The following is a 21,930-nucleotide window of genomic DNA, read 5'->3' as shown; positions in this document are numbered from 1 at the left end:
CTGTCATAAAGAAGGGATTCCTAACACAATGTCACGTGTCTTCTACCACAGGCAGAATTCTAGACAGAATTCCGTGACATGACACAGATTCAAAATCCCTTCAAACTTTAGACAAGACCCATTATTTGCAGTTAGTGCCTGTTACTTGCTAGCCATATCCGTCTTCCAGGTGAGTCCAGCTAGAAGCAGAGACTACGTGTACCTGTTCCACAGCGCCTCCTGCCATTCTTCCTGTTATAAAACACCACCAGTCCAGCCAAGAAAGCAACACGCTGTGTTTCAGGGAGGATACAGAAGAGAGAAGTTTATTTTACACCATCCGTCCAAGAAAACAATCGCCATAAACCAGTGCAAAATGTGCAACCAAATCAATAAGTGTGTCTTAGCTCGGAGAGCCCAAATTGGTGATTTCCTCTCCCGGTCCTCGGTGGACGCTGCCCCTCAGCTTGAACCTCAGACAGAAACAGTCAACCAATTTGTAGCAGGTTATTTTTCACAAATTCAAACCAGGATGTGTACAAGGGACTGGGAAAAACCATACCGAATGGATGATAAGTGATCAGTGCTTAAAGTAATACAAGGGACAGCACGGGCGGGCAAGAATCCACAGTTTCAATAAATACAAGTGTAACAAGCATGGGTGTGTCTCAACTTGGTGGAATTAGTCTGCATAATAATTCAGCATCATAGAAAAATCTAGCAGGGCGGCTGAGCAGTGATTGGCGAAATGTTCATGATAACCTGTGCCCTCGAGCCAGTCCGCAGTTAATGCATTCTGTGGGTTCCAAGGCATCAGTCCTCTGCTTCCTCCCTCCCTGGCCATCCCTCCGTGAGGGGAGGGGCGAAACTGGCCAGCTTGGTGGTGGCATCCCGTGAGGAAGGACGTTTGCTCAAGAGCCAGCCGTCAGGGTCCAGTGTACTCGATACCAAGTGGCAAATTGGGACTTCATTGACGACATCTGTGCAAAATGTGCTTCTCTCCATTTTCCAAGAAACCAGTGTCTGTAACTTCTGTCCAGAGAACAGTGATAGCCTCTTGGGTCATCCCCTGTCACCACAAATGCCAAGCAACAAGAGCACATTTCAGGGACCCACACGCTGGGGAAGTGTCTGTTGTTGACTGCCTGGTGCCTTTTAGATGGACGGTTAGCCAGGGCCTCCCTGTCAAAGGTCTCAGGCAGGCTAGAACTATTGCTTGAAAAACTAGAAAGAATCTAGTGTGTGAGAGAGAGAGGATGGTCATAGTGAACATGTGTGAAGCGGGTTTCCTTCTCTAACACCGTACCCCTCCCACCCCCAGGTGACGCCTTCAGGACTTTAGTGAGGTGTCCTTGGGCAGAAAAATGTCATGTCATGCATTGATTCCTGGTGGTCTTGCTCAGTGGTTTCCCAACTAATTGTTACATTCCCAACCTTCCTGGGGTTCGCCCCCCCCCAGGAGACTCACTACAATCTGTGGATCACCTATTCATCCAGAGCCCAGTGAGAGAAGACACAGGAGACCCCTCCATCTCTGAAAAGAAAAGAAAAGAAACGAAGAGCCCCCTCAAGTAAAACAATTCCCTAAACTCAGTAACCTAGGAGTCACCCCCAAACAAAATAACGCCAACGTTTCCTGCCATCAGCGGACCCTCTCCTGTTTCCTCAAAGTCTCTGGTCATAAATTAGGGTATCTTCTGTGAAATAACTTAAAAAAGGAGGGAGGATTGGAGTAAGTTGTGCCTGGCTCGGGCCAGTTAGCAGCCAGTTTTGTCTAGAATCTCAGTCACTGTTCGAAAATGGAGCTCGAAAATTCATGTGGATGTCTTCACACGGAAGAGGAGAGGCAGGAAGGGGGTGGGCAGGTGAGGGGGGCTGGGTGGGAGGTAGGACCAAGGGAGCTGGGAGCAAAGGAGGTGGCAGGGAGAGCCTAGGCCACCAGGACAGGAGCGGAGGCCTGTGGACAGCATGGGAGAGACGGACGCCACGCGCGGCCCTTGAGGGGCCGCATGACTCGGGTGCGGCCGGGTCTCGTATTGCACAGAAAAGGAGGATCTGAGCCTCGGCAGGTGGCCTGGCCAATCGTTAGTCCCCACACATGGGCAAGTTCACAAAGGTGAACACGTTGAACTCCGTCATGATGGAGAAGCAGAGGAACACGCCGTACAGGAAGAGGCACCCACACCCCAGCTTCTTGTCCAGCTGCCATTTGTTCAGGTGAACTCCAAATACCTGTAACAGGAAGAATAGATCAGAGGGTGCTTGGAGGGGTGCACGGAACAGGGGTTGGGGAAAGGGGGGCCTGAGCCTGCAACATCCTTGGAAAGTAGGACATTAAAGTTAAAAAGAGAAGGAACCAGGACCTGCAGGCAGTGGTCATCTTGTTAACAAATAAAAATATCAGGTCCCCAAGCCCAGAGTGCTCTAGGTTCATCCCTGGGCTCCAGCCCCACAGTCCTCTATGCTCAAGATAGGCATCTTCCATCTTTTTCCACCCCTGGCTAGTGCCTGAGGACACCTTCTACATCCTTAAGGTGGTGGCTTCACCTAGCCAGTTCTCTACTACCCATGAATCTCTTCCCATTGCTGTGGATGAAGGTGAGGACGTTGTCCACAATTTGCTGCTTCCAAATAATTATTTCTCTCCCCTCTAAAAATTAAGAGTGAAATCTCTTATTTCCCAACTGGCTTGGTTACTGTCAATCATGTTACCCCAGCTACCCCCATCTCTGTAGATTTATGTCCTGGCTCATCCTCAGTTGACCACTGCACTCTCACTGTCCTTTTAACGATTTTATACTCTTAATTCTTGCATTCTGCATCAGTCACCCACTGGTGACTGAGTTCCCTGCTGTGCCTGTTAGCTACATGAAAGTGAAATAAGGTACAAAGTGCACACTCTCAGCTGCCTTGCTTCACTTCAGGTGCTTAATACCACACATCTAGTTTTTATCATACGGTATATATACAGCTCTTTCATTTGGGCCAATTCTAGGGTCAGTGTTGTAGCATTGACCTTTTTACTATCAGTAGCAGAAACACCTGATGCCAACATTCCTATATTCTTTCCTTTCCATCTCATTTCCTTGGGTACCACAACTCTCACAACTCTGTAAATCTCCAGGACCTAAAATTTTTGGACACCATCACTGTGGTGGTTTGAATGAAAATGGCCCCCAAAGGCTCATATATTTGAATACTTGGTCCCCAGTTCATGGTACTATTTAGGAAGGATTAGGAGGTGTGGCCTTGCTGGCAGAAGTGTGTCACTCGGGGCGGGCTTTAAGGTTTTGAAAGCCTATGCCATTCCCAGTATTTGGCTCTCTCTCTGCTTCACGCTTGTGGAGCAGATGAAAGGAACCAGTTACTGCTCCAGCACCATGCTTGCTTGCCTGCCTGCTGCCATGCTCTCCACCCATGATGGTCATGGACTCTAACCCTCTGGAACAGGGAGTCCCCAATTAAAACGATTTCTTTTATAAGTTGCTTTTGTCCTGGTGTTTTGTCTTAGCAATAGAAGAGTAACTAAGACAACCAGAGTCCCATGGCTGTACCCATCTTGTCTCTTTCCTGACTCTCTTTTCATTTCATCTGTTATTGCTTTTGTCAAAGTCTCTGGTTTCTCTTTCATTTGGTGTCCTTGCTTGGCTAATCCAGGAGCCTTCAGTTCAAGTCACATCTCCATTTGCTCACGCTGGATACACACAACTCACCATATTGGCTGGATAAGCAATGCCCACCCACACTGAGAGGGCTCACTGACCTTAGGTTGGTTGTAAATGCTTTAAAATTATCACCCTGGCCTCCCTAGGACCCAGCATACCCTGTCCTCAGATGGCTGTTTTATATCTCATATTCTACCTCAGTCCCATCTCTCCTTTCACTCACTCCCATTTCACAGGGCTCTCCTCACTTTCTATCTGCCAAGCTTCTCTCCTATTCGGGAGGACTCTTTCCCATCCTCATTCACGGCCAACTCCATTTGTTGATAGATCTCGTCTGTCATAGTGCTTAAATCTGTGTCCCTGGAAAGTTTCTTCTCTCTCCCTTTTTGTTACATTCCCTTCTCCACCCCTGGATTATTTAGATTGGTTTGGGGAACGTCACTGCACCTTTACTGTAAAAGTGATGTTTTTCAAATTTTTCCATTTCTCTTCATCCTAAACAAATCATCTTACTGACAATCTGAAAGAGTTATGAAAACAGGGTGTATCTCTACCCTCTCATTCCATTTTCCCTAGCTTGTTCCACTTAACTTGCCCCATCAACCACCAATGAGACAAGCACTATTTCTAACTTTAATGGCCAATATTGGCACAGCTGATCCCTTTTTCTATCTTGAACCATCACGTCTACTTGGCTTCCAAGATGCTGCATCCTACTGTTTTCTTTCATATTCAACTACCATCCTTCTTCTGTTTATTTCCAGGTAGGGTCACATTATGTAGTGCAGGCTGGCCTTAAACACTTGATCCCCTGCCTTCTCAGTTTCCTGAATGCTGTATGCGCCAACCCTCCTGGCTCCCTCTCTGTTTCTTTGGGTATTTTATCCTCATCATTTTGGTTTCCAAGTGTTTGAGCCCTCCACGACTCCAGTCACAGGCTTCGTGTGTTTTCCGACTACATTCACTGTCTTGGGGAGCTCATCAAACAGCAGAGCTTCTATCTATAGCCACGCCACATGTCCCTGTATAGGACATTGCTGCTAAATGTAGACTCTTGTCTCCACTACCTTTCTTGCTCTTTCTTCTTGGAGGTCTAACAGACATTCCAAACTTAGGATGTTTGGAATTTTTTGTTCTTCCCTACACTACTTCTCTTTAATTAATTCCATTTTGATAACAGAACAGGTGGTTAGCTCAGCCTCCTATAGCCCTGCACAACTATAGAAAGTCTTAAGGAGATATAGAAGACCGACAAGCAAACACTGTGCTGTCATCTGGCTGGCCCTAGAGATTACTGGGTATCAATAAACATGAGTCATTTAATTTCTCTAGACATTATCCTTCCTCTATATAATTGGGTTGTAACAGTGACTCCAGAGGGAGCTCCATACGGGCAAATATGCAAAGAAGTGAGCCCAGTGTGTGGCTATGAGAAGCATTATAACTCTGCTAGACCTACTGGTGTAGGCTTGTAGTCCCAGTTACTTGGGAGGCTGAGGCAGGAGGACCACAAGCTAGATCTGTACGACTTACTGTGATCCCATTGTGAAACATTAAGTCAAATGAGAGCAGGGATACGGTTCAGTGATAGCCCTTGCCTAGCTCAATGCAAGGCTCTGACTGAATACTGAATATTGGTCAAAGACGAGGAATCGTGGGAAAGTTTTTATAATCTGGAAGAATCAGTGAAATGGAATCTGCCCTTTGGTGGCTAATCTAGTACAGAAGAGGGAAACACCTTTGCTGTGTGTGTATGTGTGTGTGTGTGTGTGTGTGTGTGTGTGTGTGCGCGCGCGCGCGCATGTGCATGTGCTCATGCAGTACACGTGCTGGTTTGTGCATGTGTAGAAGTGGGAGGTTGATGTTGGGATGTTTTCCCTCATTACTTCTTCACCTTGGCTTTTTTTTTTTTTTTTTTTTTTTTTGAGACAAGGTCTCTCACTGAACCTAGAGCTCACTGTTTCCTGGCTAAGCTGACTGCCAGAGAGCCCTTTGGATCTGCCTACTCATGGTGCTGGGGTCACAGGCATATGTTACCATGTCTGGCTTTTATGTGAATTCAGGTTCAAATGCTTACACAAAGCGCTCTACCCACTGAGCCATCTTCCCATCCCAACTCTTTGCTTTTTATTGTCTGACTGAGGACCCAACCCAAGGCACTCTAGGCAGGTGCCCTACTACTGAGCTATCCCGCCCCCCAGCACTCTTCTCTAGCTTTTGAAAAAAATATTTTAGGTTTGACGTGAGACAGTACCAGCTTCTAAGAAGAGGCTAGCTCCTTTTAGAAAGGGAAGAGGAATTCCAGTGGGTCACTAGGATCCTTCTTTAGAAAAACCAGCCAGGAGACGGCACATCTGGATGTCTACTGTCACCATTTAATGAAGGCCACACCCACCTGCTCTCCAAAGCAAGAGAGGGGAAGGGTTGACCATGAAGGAAGGATGTTCTTCCCAAGGATGAAGGCAGCTGCAGACTTACCGTGACAAAGACAGAGGCCAGGAGCAAGCCGACGGAGTAGATGAGCCCTCTGCTGTTCAGCCGAATCTGTAAGGAAGGATTGGACAACATCAGGCTCCCATACCAGACACCTGCTCAGTGTGGCCTTTCAAGCAAGTCAGAAGAACAGTGATTCCAAGTTTCTCCTTTAGGATGGAGGCAGACAGTGCGCCCTGTTCGTGGGATACGTGCTTTCCCAGACACATACAGCTGTCTTTGGCAGCTCTCAGCCCAATCCTATTCTTACTTCAAAGGCAGGGCCCTAGCCACACCAGTCCACAAACACTCAGATCCTCTATCATGTTAGGATTCTTGTCAACAAACATCCTGTTGACCTGATCTCTGGTGAGGTTTATCTTTCTCAGACTCATACTATTTTTAGGGTGAATTATATCACGTAAGTGATGGGAAAAATTTGTATAAACTTTATTATTTTTATTTATTTCTTTACATAAAGTTCGTTTGAGAGAGATATTGAGCTACTTGATTTACAACTAGGTTGAGAGTTTAACTGGCTGTCACTGGCTGGACCCCCATATGAAAGAGAAAGTTCCTCCTCAGCACCTGTCATGCATCTTCTACTTGACAGACTCGAAGCCAAAGCCAGCTGAGATACATACCACCAAGTGTAGGACTCCAATGCCAAACTTTGCTATGAAATCATATACTCCCTTGGAGTCTAAAGAGATCTTGGTGGATTCTGCATCTCAGCTGAAGAGAACTAAGGATGAAGAATCTGTAAACTGCCCTCAGCACCATCAGCACCAGCTTCAAAGGAAACTCCCCTCCAGTGCAATCACAGAAGAGGCCTCCAGAAACTAGTGGACTAGTTCCAAAGGAGCCTGAGCCTAAGAACTATAGAAATAGAGCTCATATCCTTTCATGAGCCATCAGCACTGGTTCACATGCAGGACTTCCAGCTAAGACTCTCCATGCCTCGGTTGAGATACACCATCAGCCATTTAGTCCTTGGAGGCCCTGTAACCAATACTGTTACCAAGTTCAGGCCATTTAGAGAAATATAATTTCAAAGTCTGCTTCTTCTGTCCCACTGTGTCACCTACCAAACTGTGTGCAAAGCCAACACCCATATGTTTTTGTGCTTATTTGATGGGAAGAAGTAGGCATGTGGATTCAAGTTTGAGGACCCCATTTCTACCTCCATCTAACCCCTATTCCACCCCTAGCCAATATAATACATGGTCCTGAAGGGGATGAAAAGTTAACCTGTGCTCATGGAAAGAGGGAATAAGACTGGTTGATTTCTCTATGCGAACAGTATGGGTCTCTACAGATGAGTGTGTCAGTCCATCTTTTACCAGATACTCTAACTAGCCAATCCTTTCTGGAGAGACCTATAGCACGATAACCTCACTAAGCGAAGTCTGTCGGAGGACAAATTGGCTGGATTGTAGAGGGAGGGTTGTGATGAAGAGATCAGAAAGGGACCACTATAAACCTGGTCTAGGAAGTATCCACCAAAACAAACAAACAAAAAAATCTAACAACAGATGGCAAAGCCAATCAAAACCAGATACACCTGAACACAACAGAGATGCTTCATTTGCATGGTAAGAACTCCATGGCCAGAGAGGGGGACGGTATGCATAGTGATTCACTCTAACTCCCCAGAACCAAACAGGCCAATCAGGACTACTCTCATTTGTATGACTGGAAATACATGCCAGGTGGCTTCTTCTAACCAAGTGAGGATTCTTCTGAAATGGAGTCTCTCCACAGCTCATGGCCATTTGCAGGCTGTTGTTCTGTAACTGCCATGCCAGTTTCTCTCTGGGCAGGATACCAAATTAATTGGTTGTCTTTCTATCCTGGCTAAGTGCTGAAGTCTTTCGTCAGTCCATTAAACTTCCTACTACAGCGACCATCTCGAGTTCTCCATCTGCTGGTCCCTGGCTGGGAAATAGTTACCAACAACCACATGGCTTCTTGACAACAAAGGGAAACCAGGTTGTAACTGTGACCCAAGGGCCACAGGTTCATGTTACTAATTCAGAGCAGAAAGGTGGAAGATGGGCCCCATCTCAGGCTGGCTGGTAATCTGACTTGTACCCTCAACCTGGTATAGACAGATTTCCTCTCTCTTATCAACTGGTTGGTTTAGGGGTACATTGCAAATGTATCATAATGATGAGGACAGTCTTGCTGGGTGAGGGGGCACATGCCTGTAATTCCAGCACTCAGGAGGATTTTGAGTTTGAGGCCAGCCTACAATACACAGTGGGACCATCTTAAGAAAAAAAAAAAGATTCTCTTCTCTAAATGTACCACCTGCTAACTCTGTGATGGTTCTCCCATTCTGTATAGTTCTGTGGAGCAGAGGGTTCTCCAGAACACCACAGTGGCCAGCAGGGGGAAGTGCTGTGGGATGGTCTGTATGTCAAAAGCTCTGAGTGGTCAATAAATAAAACACTAATTGGCCAGTGGCCAGGCAGGAAGTATAGGCAGGACTAACAGAGAGGAGAATTGAAAGAACAGGAAGGTGGGAGGAGACACTGCCAGCCGCTGCCATGACAAGCAGCATGTGAAGACGCCGGTAAGCCACGAGCCACATGGCAAGGTATAGATTTATAGAAGTGGATTAATTTAAGATATAAGAACAGTTAGCAAGAAGCCTGGCACGACCATACAGTTTGTGAGCAATATAAGTCTCTGTGTTTACTTGGTTGGGTCTGAGTGGCTATGGGACTGGTGGGTGACAGAGATTTGTCCTGACTGTGGGCCAGGCAGGAAAACTCTAGCTACAGGGAAGAATTGTCTTTGCTCATGTCTTTAGCTGCACAGTCCTGGAGTTGTGCATAAACATTGACAAATTGTGACTAAACACTCAAATAAATCCTTTGAGAACTTAATTTTCAACACCATATGCATTCTTCTTAAAATGCGAGCCACGTGTTCCCAGTCTTACTTAACCCTTCAGCTCTGGGGTCTAATCTCTAGTAAGAATTGAGTTATTTCTTACCTTTCAGTAGCCAAGGACCAATGAGTATAAAGGTCTAAGCAGGTCTGGCTAATCACTTTCAAAATGAATCATGCTATACTCAAGTTTTTGAACTTCACCCTTGCATTCACACAGAGTCTCAAGGAATAAATAATACTGCCAAAATACCAATTCTGACTTCAAAGATGAAAGATGATAAATTCTTCTATGGGGTTTCTCCTTTCTCCATTTTTCTTTTCAATCTTCTTTTGGTGGAGTCCTCTGTGCACCCAGGGGACACTGTCAGTTTTTCCTTGTTAGAGAACTGAGCTCTTACAGCTTGTATTTGTTCCTGGCTGGCTGACTCCTGGCTCGTCCATACAAACGTGGTAGTCGGGAGTCAGGACCCCTTAGCTTGGTTCTTGGCTTAACTCCTCTGAAGGCTGTATGTGGGTGGGGCCATGCTTTGTGAACTGCGATTGTTGAGCCACATCTGGCCCTGTCACCTGCTTTTGAAAACAGGTGAGTGGACGGTGGCTCACACATCTGTGCATTGTTATCTTGATGCATGCTTGGGAGGGTTGTGTTCACCTACATTAAAGCTTTGGAACAGAGCCTAGAATGCAATGCATTCTTAACCATGGTGGGTCATTTGCTCCTAGCTAGTACAAGCTGCCTCTCTGGTTTCTTCCAGAGACTAATCACCTAAACCAATATCCTACCATGGTACAGATACCAGGGGAGGAAGTTTGTGTCTTATTTTTACCATCCACAGACCCAGTGTTTGATATGGAACTGATGAACGAATAAAGAATGGTCATGAGGTCTCACGTCACATGCGGACTCTAAGAAGGCTCTTTTCAGTAGGGCAATGGGGATGGCTAGAGAGAACTTGGCAGCAGGGAGACTGTGGGTCTACCAAGTACGCATAAAGTTGGAACCATCTTATCCCCATTTTACATGTCAGAAAACTGAGGTTTAAGGAAGTCAAATGACTGGTCTGTCCAAAGCAAGTGAACCACCAAGTAGGGATTTAAAATAGAGAAAGTGGCATCAGGAACCTGGGCCCTAAGCTAAGGACTGGTTGACCTTTCTGTGAAGGACCAGAGGCAGCCAGCATTTTAGGTTTTGTGTGTCAATCTCAGTCAAAACTTCTCAGTTAGAAGGAAATAAATGACCAGTTTCTAGATAATTTTCTAGAAGCACTATGACCTCTGCCCAGTCTTCCCTGCCCCCAATCTCCCTTTCCATTTTTATAAACATAAAACTTTTTACCAAATCCCGACACCATATACAAAAGTTTTCAAGCCTTCAGAAAAGTTCAAAGAGTTATACTGATATTTTTAAAGACCCTCAGAACAAGCTGCAGACACCAGTAAGATTTATCCCTGAACATTCCTGCTCACATCACACTAAGCATGCTCAGTGTTAGTTCATGATCTTTTCTATTTACATGCAATTTTCACGTAGCGAAATTCATCATCATTATTGCACCATTGAATGAGTTCTGAGAAATATATCTATCTCTGTAACACAAACCTCCTCATGACCGAGAGCATGAGGAGCCACACAAGGCTTTCTTGTTGCCAGAGATAGCCAAGTAATCTCATCGGTTTAGGCCATTCTAGAACTTTATATGAATGGAATCCTGTGGTGTGTTGTCTTGTTAAATGAACAATCCACAGAGGTCAGAAGAGGGCACCAGATCTACTGGAACTGGAGCCATGGATGGCTGTAAGCCACCTCTGCACGAGCAGCCGCTGCTCCTAACGACCTCAGCCCTACACAAACCTTCTTTCATTTAGCATAAGTTTTAGAGATTCCTTCATGGTTTTTATTGGTCCACACGGTCAACAGGTCATTTACTTTTATGCAACGATAGTGTAATATAGCATGATTTCATTATTGTCCCATCAATGGACACCTAGACTGCTTGCAGTTTTGAACTATTAGTGTGTTTCCTTCATAACTCTAAACCGATGTCAAAAGAGCTTCCTCACTATCCTATTTCCTAGCTTCAATCCCTGCAGCTGGGCACTTGGAATTTCTCCAAAGTGGTACAATTCACCTCTTTCAGTTTAGGAGAGTTCTGTGCCCTCATGGCACCTTCAGCTCAGGCAGGTGGTATGTTCACCCCTTCCCACTCTGGACATCCTGCCTTAAATTAGTTTGTTTCTTCTGTCTGCTACTGATCTCCTCCTACCTGTGAGGGACCATCTCACCCCCTCAATCAGGACAAAGACTCTGGGGACAGATGGCTAGACTCTAGGTATTTCTTTATTCCAGAACTCCAGTCCCCACCATCTGCCTGTGATGCCAAATGTGTCTATAGGGGTACATGTGTGTGTGCATGCTGAATAGTGGAAGGCGAGAGTTGACATTTCATTAGAGAGAAAGGCCAAGCAAGGAGAGGGCAACTCTCGGCTTCTCTTCATAGAGCATGATGATATATTCAAAATATTTTATTTATGTGTATGAGTCTATATGAGTATTTTATATGTATATGCATGGGTGCAGGGGTCTCTCTCTCTCTCTCTCTCTCTCTCTCTCTCTCTCTCTCTCTCTCTCTGTGTGTGTGTGTAGGTCAGAAGAAGGCATTGGATTCCTTAGAGCTGGAGTCACAGGCACCACTGGCTTGCTGCATAGTTGCTGGGACCTGAACCCCGGTCCTCCCTCACAATTGCAAGGCAGCACTCTTAACTGCCAATCCAACTCCCCAGCTCCCCAGTTGTTTCAAGTTAAGGCATAACTTTCATATAGTCACTCACACAGATCTTAAGTGTACATACTACCAGATGAGTTTTGACAAATGCATGTTTTCGTGTAGCCTACATGTTTTCTCTTACATGAAGCTCATGTGTCAATTACATATGTAAATACAAATGGTAAATTATAATTTTAAAAATTTTATATAGGACATGAAAATAGAGGGGGGGCCTATCTGAGAAACATAAGAAGAGCAGCAGGAACGGAGAGGTGGAAAAAGGAGAGGGTTTAGTAGGGGAAGTATGTTCACACTACTTGACATACCTGAGTGAAACGTCCTTATGAAACTCACCACTGCGTAAAATCAACTCATGTTCACATATGTAAATAGAAACATCTACCCGTCTGCCTGCCTGACTGCCTGCCTGTCTGTCTACCTGTTATCTACATATCTGCCTATGTATCATCTGTCTCACTTCTATCACCCAGGTAACCTGGGTGGATGTCTCTGAGGGCAGCAGAACTGGTCTCTGGGATCTGTAGACAGACCTGAGCATCAAACTTTTGTCATTTGCACATTAGCTTTGAACAAAGCCTTTGGGCCTCAACTCTGCCCAGAGCTGAAGTTTAGTCATCCCCCAGGCCCTGCCTCACAGAAGCAAGGCACAGCAAGTTCAAATGCAGCGTGTTTTCATGGCAAGGATGAGCCGAGATCCTCGTGTGAGGCCCATTTCAGATCATTCAGTCCTGAAGTTTAGTGCTGTTTTCATTGCTGGCCTTCAGAAACACCCATTTTCCTTTTCCAATTCCTTTTTTGGCAAGTTGTGAGGGAGGAAACAGAAGTCTGGCTGCTTCCAAAGTCAACAGGAGCGCAGCCCACAGCACATGCATATTTTTTAGTGTGGATGCACACAGAGACTCATTCACACTAAGTTTCATGTATTTATGCCACACAAGAAACAGTTCCTGGAGCCTCACTGTATTCAGGGATCCAAGAACAGGAGTCTAAAAAGATTCTGTTCCCCATCCTCCCAACCACCCCCACCACCACCACCATGGCAGCTAAGGCATCCTGATGGTCTGATGTCAGCCCTACCTAATCCATGAATTCTCTTGGAAAAATATCAAAGTCTTTATTTTCTTTCTTTCTGTTCATTAGCATTGGGAACATATTGTCATCCCCACCCCCACTCCTTCCCTGTTTTCTGAAACAGACTCTCACTACGCAGCTCAGGCTGGACTCGCAGTCCTGTATTCTTGCCTCAGCCTCCCCAGGGCTTTGGGTTTTCTTACTGGGCAGTTCTAACATTTGTTTGGATGTAGTTTCCAGGTGGATGTTACTATCCATGGTTTTATACTAAGTGATATCATTGGAGGTTGGGGTGTCTTTCCTTGAATAGTGTACTGGGGTGAAAAAGTGAACAAGCCCCAGAAAAGAAACAAGTTAATGAGCACTAGCATCCTGACCTGCCCAAAGTGCACTCACAGACAGTGCTCTTTACTCTAGGGATTGACCTGTGAGCTAAGTGGAGGTTTTGATTCTTATCTGAAGATCAGACAACTTAGATTTCAGCTTACAAACAAGGCAAAGGGTCAAGTCTGCACTTGACCCTGGCTCTATGTGTAGCTTATCAAATGGTGGGACAGAGCAGACATGCTGTTCAAGTCTCCCTTCTTTCCCTTTTCTTTAATTTTTTTCATGTAGTATTTCATAGGCATGGGTGTTCTGCCTGCGTGTATGTCTGTGCACCATGTTAGGCAGTACCCACTGAGGCCAGAAGGGGTTTCAGATCTCCTGGGATTGGAGTTACAGAAGGTTGTGAGCCCCCTGTGGGTGCTGGGAATCAAACAAGGGTCCTCTGGAAGAGCAGCCAGTGCTCTTAACTACTGAGCTATTTCTCCAGTTCCCTTCCTGTTCTTATACAGCTACAAATGCCACCATCTTCTTGGCCTTATCTAGCCCCATTCATTGCCTTTGAAACGCCCCACTTCCAAACACCATTACACATGACTTAGAGGATTACATTTCTAATAATAAGGATTTGGGGAACACATTCAAAGCACTGCACTGATCACATATTCCACTCTGGATGTCTAGGGGCGTACCAGTTACCTCTCAGTATCCAGTGCCTGCTCTGAATCTGCAGACATCTTCCTGAACTGCTCAACTGCCAGGCAGCTAATCTCCACAGTGACTCCCAGGAAAAGGTGCAACTGCAACTTGCCTGCCCCTCAGATGGGCCATTCAGAGACAAGGCTGTTCAGTTTCCCAGAGATCCCTTGTCCATCAATGATGAAACATCTCTCTTCGGGGGAGGAGGACACTTATGAGATTCAGGAAGTAAACAATACTTAGAAGTCTGGGAGAGCTGAAACTTAGAAGGCTCACAAGGCCCCTCTCTCCAGTATTATATAAGCATAAGGATTGCCTGGGAAGGGAGACTCCTTGATCTGCCCAACTGCCTGGATATTTGGAGAGCTCCAGGTTATCATTTTTGTGGGTTAGCAGTGGGCTTCCAGTAATGCAACTGTCCTTGAATCATCCAGGTTCCTTTGAGTAGCCCCTCATCCACATTCCTATATGCAACCTGAGACTCAGTGGGTCATCAGGTTGGACTCCGATGTAACTGTTACTTTGGTCTGTCATTGCTGCCATATCTAGAGTAGGTAGACATTTGTTCATGTCTCCCCAGGAGAGTCTCACACAATGTCCCTCTGTTGGGGATGTAGCTCTAGTTGTTTGTATGACAACTGGACTGTTAATGCAGCTGCTGTTGGCTGCCTCCTCATTCTGTCTACTTCTCCACTCCCATAGTGGAGTTTCCTGGCCTGAATCAACTCATCTCAATTTTGCCTCAGGACTGTATCATCTCCAAGACACTCCAACTAATGAATATTGAGACCCAACAGCTTTCCACATCAGTCTTTCTACAGGAGGATCATCAAAGACCTTCCCTTTCCCACACGTCACTGAAGCTTTCTAACACAAAGCTTGGAATCCAAGAAACAAATGTATGGGGATTGGTGATGTTACTATAGCTCCCAGGGGCCCCGTTACAACAACTGTGACATGTGTCATCCATTAAAATGCTACTCCACCACTTCCAAGTTGTCTGTTTAGGTCATGTAAAAATGCAGACTGTCCCTACCATTGGCTTTCTCATTTTGCTGAGTTCTGTGGTGGAAATACATTCATCTCAGCCAGTTTCAAACTGCCAACAGGGGGCTTGAAGAGCTGTAAGTAGTTGTTTCTCTCAAGCTCGTATGAACCAACTCCAGCACTCAGGTAATTCTGGGGGTTGGGTTAGGGGCTATTAAGAAAGGGGAGGCTGGTTCTGGAAAACAGAATCAGATTCCAGGTACTGGGAATTATATTTGGAATCCTTGCTGAGGAAGGTAGGTAAGAATGGTGAGAAGACGTCAAGAACTGATTGGATTATTGACCCATCCCACAGAAGCTCTCTTCTGGGAGGGAGACACAGCTTCTGAGCTCGACTGGAGAGTAAAGGGAAGACACATCAGAGACATCAGTCCCATGCTCTTCTAGAAGACATGGAGAAGATGATGGTGAATGGCAGCTGGCCTGGGGGGAACTGGGAGAGGCCTGAGGCATCCTTCTGGCTCCCCTGACTGGTTTTCTCGTGGTTTTCCTCCTTTCTGGATGACCTCACCCTCTTTTGCCCAGTGATTTCTTTTTCTACATTACTAGGACACAGCTCTGGCTTTCTTCTCTATCTATATTTATTTCCTTTATTAGTTTTAGCCTCTAAAAGGCGTTTTACTGCTGTTGACTTGCAAGTATCCCCAGCCACAGAGGCCTTTCTGTGAAACTTCCCACGTACTCCACACCAGGCCACGACCTGCTGGACATTTCCACCAGGACGACAATGAAACCCATCAAACTTGACCCATTTTAATGGAAATGCTCTCTTTCTCTTGAGTGAGTCCCTCATCTCGTCTTCCCTCTCCATGAGCGGCACCACCATAAGCATCCTTTGATTATTTTCCTCTTATATCACCATGCAGCTGTTAGAAAAGTTAATTATCGCTTCTTCCTTAAAAAACCCAATTTATCCCCATTTATACTCCAACCAGCTCAAGTCACTAGCATCTCGTCTTCAGCTTCCTGACTTGCCTTCCATCTTCCTCTCTTGACTTCTTCCAGGATATTTTCAAGCAGCATCAAATGAAACCCCAAATTTAAAGTGAGGTACCTTATTAAAATCCTCAATAGCACTTACTGTAAAACCCAAACTGTTCATAATAGCCAGCCCAGCACTGGATGACTCTGCCCTCGTCTCTCCCAGCTCACCCTCGCTAACACTCAAGGGCTGGTGTGCAATGTTTCTGTGTCTTTTGCTTAGCATCTGCCATTCTCTAGCTTAGGGCTATAATTGATACAGAGGGAACTGATGGCCTCCCTCCCTCTCCCCTGCATTAGGGTTACAGGTCCCTATTCCTATGGCCTCACAGTGGGCACACGTATTTCCCTACCTCTCTGATTTGGAGATTTGGAGTCTGGTTGGTGATATGCTTTAGCCAATATAACATGAGTAGGCCTGACCTGAGTTGGGCATGACTTCTTATGTTTCTGGTTTTGTTTGTTTGTTTTTTTGGTTTTTTTCTTTATCATAAGAATGTGTCTTATGAGGCCACTGGTCCAACAAGGTCAGAGACACTTGGAGCAGAGTCCTGTGAAGCTTAGAGCCAAGGCCAGGTCAGCCAAACACTTGTCAACACACAGGTGCATGGGTGAGGAACAGGTATTAACAGAATTATGCTACTAACTTCCAGGACCTTTTGTTACACAGACAGCATCCTGCTAGTTTGTCTCCAGCGCAAATGCTCCCCTTGGTCTCGCTGCTGCCAGTTTTGTCTGGTTCCAGCCCCCTTTCTGTAGTTCTCATAATCTTATTTCTTTTTTTCTTTTTCTTAGACAGAGTCTCACTGTGTAGGCCTGGCTGACCTGGAACTTACTCTGCAGTCCAGGCTGGCTGAATTCACAGAGATCTGCCTGCTTCTGCCTCCTCCTAAATGCTGGGACTAATAAAGGCGTGTGCCACCATGCCCAGCTCATAATCTTTCTGAAGAGCAACATGACCACATCTTTACCTCTCAAATACCCATCATTCTCTCTGTTACTATGGTTTACAATGTTATTGGACAAGTGGCAGCTCCGTCTCCACTTTCATTCCTGTGTTTCACCTTCAATTCTACCCTCCCTCTGCCACAACCATCGGAGCTACCCTGGGTGGTATGGGGTCCAGCAGTGTGGCAAGCCTTCTCAAATCTTGGGTTTTTACAAGCTGTGCCCCCACCCCAGTCTGCTTGGAAATGTCTTCTCAAAATGCTTGCTCAGATAATCTCAGACTCAGAACAAATGCCATTTTCTTACTAGGGTTTCAGGTCCTCTGGCCCCAACCTCACACTGTCGTGTATCCTGAACAATTACCCTCTGAAGGGCAAGCGCCACATGCTTTGTTTGGATTTATTGTATACTTGGCTCCTCCCACAGGCTGTCATTCCAGAAACCCAGGAGTGCCTGGCTTGCTTACCATAGCACCTCAGTGCATAGCAGGTGTTCATCTGGTACTTGTTGCAAGAAAGACTGGTCTAGCCTTAAGGTCTTCTTACCCCTGTGGATTCTGGAGTAAGCTCAACTCTTGCATGGAGAGAAGGACAGACCTTCTTCTTTCTGCTGCTGCTTGTAAGATTTATTGTACATTTCTAAACCCTAGCTCAGAAATGGAGTTCTGCCCTGATTTCCTAGAGGCGACTATTGACTTCCTGGGTTCGGTTAATCTCACTCCATGGCTGTGCATCACCATAATGGTACAAGAAGCACTCAGGTCCCCAACTTTGACTCTTAGGGTTATTTATTCTGGGCACTTAGGTAACTAAGTGCTTCTGAGCAAGCCACAGAGTATAGACATGTCAAAATCTGTCAAAGGGCATTCGTTCCTCACTGTTGAGTGTGAGAACCTAATGTCAGCCACGGAGCAGATGCCTGAATGGTAATTATCCCAGAATTATGACTTGGAAATCCCATCTGGACAAGATGGAAAATTTGCTTCAGAATTGTCAGCAGGTCTCTCCAGAGGTTAGGAGAGGTCATTAAACCCACACAGGCTGCTCGCTTCTGATGTCAGAGACGTGGAAAGATGTCCCGGGGTTACTGTCATGCTAAATGAAAGGAGGCCCTTGAGTGTCCTTTCTGAAATGAAGCCTCTCAGGAAGAACTCAGGGTGGAGCTGAGGGCAGACCCAATGCTTGTAATAAGTAAGTCCTACGTTTGCCTTTCCATGGATCCATGGCCTCTTCCAACTGAGCCTGTGCCTCAGCACAAAGCCTCATAGTGATGCCCCTGGAACAGATGGGCTTGGGGTACTGACCACTTAAGGAACCCCATGAAAGCTAGGAAAAGACAGTGATTGAACAGCGATTTTCCTCATGAAAGGACCCAGGACATTCCAACCCTGAGACAGAAACCTACTATAGAGAAACCACTCACTTTGCCAAGGGAGGTAGTGGAGACTGGCGCCCCCATAGAGTCTGTGGAACACAGAGAGGTGAACATAGAGTCAGGAGTGCTCGCCCCTCCCGTTTCCTTCTCCCTCATACGGTGTATATGAAGCCACCTTAGCTTTAACAAGTAGATCCCACTCTGTCTTTCAGCAAAGATTCAAACACAGGGCTGAATCAGCCTAGATTTCCACCCCTTCACCACACCGTGCCTCTGCCCACTGCTGCGGCACTCTGTGCGTTTGCAATGATGTCTTTCTGCTTGTGGGATATAACTTCCCTGGGTCTTGGCTCTCTGATCTGCAGAATGGGATCAGAACTGCATCTCACTTAAGCGTGAAACGAGGGCCCTCCGTTCAGCCGAGGTCACTGGCATAGCTCCTACTTACCGCATCCTGCACTCCCACAACCTGGACTACCTTCTCTTCTTGAGCATAACCTTCCTCCGCATCTCTGCATCAGCGGTCTCCTTTTCCTAGTATGCTCCCTCTTTCTCTAGACACCCACCACTTGCACAGCTGGTTGCTGAAAAGAGCACGGGAGTGATGCTCGATTCAGGCTCGGGAGTCACCCCTGACATCTAAGCTGATACCTGCAAGATGACCCTCAGAATGAAAGAACAGAAGCTCCTGGAGGGAAGAAAGAATAGAAGTCCCTGCTCTTTTGTGGATCCCAGGCTTCTAGGCAACACAAAGATGCAGCTTAGGAGGCCCAAATGCTGCACCATTATTTTGTCCAAGCATCACTACCCAGAGTATCAGTACGAGCATGTTTCCTGTGTTTGCCACGTAATTAAAGTCCACCCTTGTCAAGATGCTCATCTGGTGGTGATGAAGCTATTTCATCTGGGATAGAGCCTAACCTTGAAGCTCATCCCAGGTCTAGGAATGGAGATCTAACTTTTCCTTAGAAACTCAAGATCAACTCCATGAACACAAATACTGTCACACAGCCAGAATGTAGCAAAGCTCTCAGGAGCTACCCCACACAAAGGGACTGTGTGCCAGTTCAACCAGAAAGATAAAAGTGTTCGCTATTTCAACAAGGAGAACTTCCTGCCGTGTGTAAATGACGATCGGCACTGAGGTGGTGCATTAGCCATTAAACTCAGACTCCAGCAGCCATGGTTCATGGCTGGGGCTGTACAAAAAGGTGGGGACGAGGCCGTGTGCAGCGTGAAGCTCAGTGGGCAGCACATCTATGCTGATAGAGTGTTCTGCCTGTGGGGGTTCTTGGGTAAGACTTAGGCATTTTTTTTAAAAGTCCTATTACATGAAAAGCAAATTATTTGAGGAAAATAGGTTTAAATGCAGCACATTAAGCTTGGGCCTACGATCCAAGGCCGGCTTGATGATGGCTCCTCTACTGAGTCAGCTTGCAGTTTTCCTGACCTCATTTCTGGCCCATTTACCTTTGCATCCTGATTCAGGATGAAGGCTTCCCCATCATGAAGATGATCGCTGCCGTGGAAGAGAGTTTCCAGAAAACACACTTCAAAAACGGTACCACCTCAGCTTCTAAGCAGTTCTTATGCTGTCAATAGTATTACAAAATTAGCCTATCACTCTTCTTTTGAACTTTTAAAATTCAAACTGAAGTCTCGTTTTCAACAAGCAGTGATGACACACTTAGATAACCTCCATACAGAAGAGAATGAATCCAGACCTCAGCCTCCCTCCATACACAAAATGAAATCTTGGTTTTCCTGGGCCTTGTAAACAATGCTGAGTTTCTTTCCAAAGAGAGGTATTGGGAAAGGCCCTTGGATGTCTGTATTTCTGAAATTAAACGGAGGTCTTTCTTGTACTGGCTGTTGAGACTGCTGCATTTAGATACAAAGCAACCTAATGCACTTCTTCTACAAACTTTCCCTTGCATGCCTGGCTGCTGTTCACAGAGAAGCCTGGCTGGGCTGTCTTCTCCTCTATTAAAGATGGAGGAGATTTTCACCACAAGCCTAGTCATGGTTGTACACTTCAGCAGAATGGCCAAAGCTACCCAAATTGTGTCATCTTTAGATGAGTTTGGGCCTCAATGTTTGTCTTTAGGACGTGATCCTGTCACTAGGTATTGAGACTTGGAAAAGGTATGCTTCATAGCTGTGAGGGTGTCTCATTTTCTATTCTCTACACCGTTGGGGGATGTCAGAGGAGAGGGAAGGTGGGCAATGACTAGTGGTGATCTGTGGTAGAAGGCTTGCCGGACTGAGTTTCAATTTCAGGCCTGATGTCCATGTTTGGCCAAGGAAGACTCCAAGGTGGGTAAAAGGACCTTGTTTATTTTACTCTTGGGATGAACTATACCTGTTTTAGAGATTTTTATCTTCCATGCTCACATCCTGTTATCCCAGCAAAAACAAAACAAAACAAAATAAATTTGGCTTTTTTTTTGTTTTATTGGGTATTTGTTTGTTTTGATTATTTGTTTTGAGAAAGACAGAAACAGAGATAGAGAGGGTGGGAATATGAAGTTGGGTGGGTATCTGGGAGGAGTTGAGAGAGAGGAAAACACAATCAACATATATGTATGAAAACAATTTTTAATTAAAAATATAAACACAAACAAACCCCCAACAAACACAGGATGCTATGGTTTGAAAATAGGTAGCATTCTCCAAAGGTTTGTGTGTTAAGAGGATGGTGTTAATGGGGGTAGTGTGGACCCTTAAGGGTGTGCCACAGGGGAAATCCTTAGGTCACTGAAGGCATGCCCTTGAAGAGGATTGTGAACGAAAATGAATCTTTTCTCTCTACAAGTTAGTTGTCTCTGTTACTTCATTATAGTAACACAAAGCTGATGTATACAATGGCTCTTACACTGTAAGGGTTCCATGTCCTGTTCCTGTCTGTCTCAGCAAGTGAGTTGATGGGGTAAAAATCCATAGTCAGGAATTGATTTTTAAGAGTTATTTAGAGTACAATTTCTGTTCTTCTTGTATGCCTGGTTTTTAGCCACTGTTTTCTAGTTCTCAACAGAGGAGACCAGAAGCAGTTGGAATTCAGATAAAAGTCATTTTTTAAAAACTTCTTTATAACTTGGATAAGAGGGAAGAGGGAGAGTGTGAAAGAAACCAGAATAAACACTGAGAGTTGTAGATCTGGGTAGCTGGTGCTTAGCTGGCCTGAGGGGTCTTTATTGCTTTTCTTGCCAAGGAAAACCAATCGCCAGCAGATACTAAATCTTTTCTAGGGATGTCAAGTCATGTCAACTGCAGTACTTATGTTTGGAGAATAGTAAGTCTCTTCAAGGCCAGATTTTTTTTTTTTTTCTAGTGATGAGAAAAGACTGAATGAGAGGAGAAGAGATCTCATTTCCATGCATCATTCTTAAAAAAAAAAAAAAAAGTTAGACAGGGAGCAGTGGCCTATGTCTTTAATCCCAGCACTCCAGAGGCAGAGACAAGTGGATTTCTATGACTTTGAGGCCAGCCTGGTCTACACATTGAGTTCTAGGTCAGCCAGGGTTACATAGTGAGACCCTGCCTTTTAAAAAAAAAAATGGGTCATTGTTTATTTCTAGTGTCAGTTGGAAAGGATACTAAATGATGAGCCACCCAGGCCTTTGGGCCTCTCCTGGACCTGAGATGGCCCTACTGTTGATGAAAGGGAAGTGTTTGGTGAACAC

General features: G+C 45.5%; 1 protein-coding gene across 1 annotated transcript in view; it reads right to left on the bottom strand.

Annotated features, from left to right (window-relative positions):
* Positions 1-277: 277 nt before the first annotated feature.
* The window catches only part of Slc24a3 (solute carrier family 24 member 3), a 489,152-nt gene continuing 467,499 nt past the window's right edge, over positions 278-21,930 (bottom strand). The window contains exons 16-17 of the mRNA XM_037205267.1: positions 6,123-6,188; positions 278-2,211 (exon numbers count right to left, since the gene is read on the bottom strand). Of these exons, the coding sequence (XP_037061162.1) occupies positions 2,065-2,211; positions 6,123-6,188 (213 nt within the window). The 3' untranslated portion in view covers positions 278-2,064. The remainder of the gene's footprint in view (positions 2,212-6,122; positions 6,189-21,930) is intronic.

Source organism: Peromyscus leucopus, chromosome 4, assembly GCF_004664715.2.
Source record: "Peromyscus leucopus breed LL Stock chromosome 4, UCI_PerLeu_2.1, whole genome shotgun sequence".
Classification (NCBI taxonomy): domain Eukaryota; kingdom Metazoa; phylum Chordata; class Mammalia; order Rodentia; family Cricetidae; genus Peromyscus; species Peromyscus leucopus.
The sequence above is the reverse complement of the archived record's forward strand: the minus strand, read 5'-3'. Positions and strand labels throughout refer to the sequence as shown.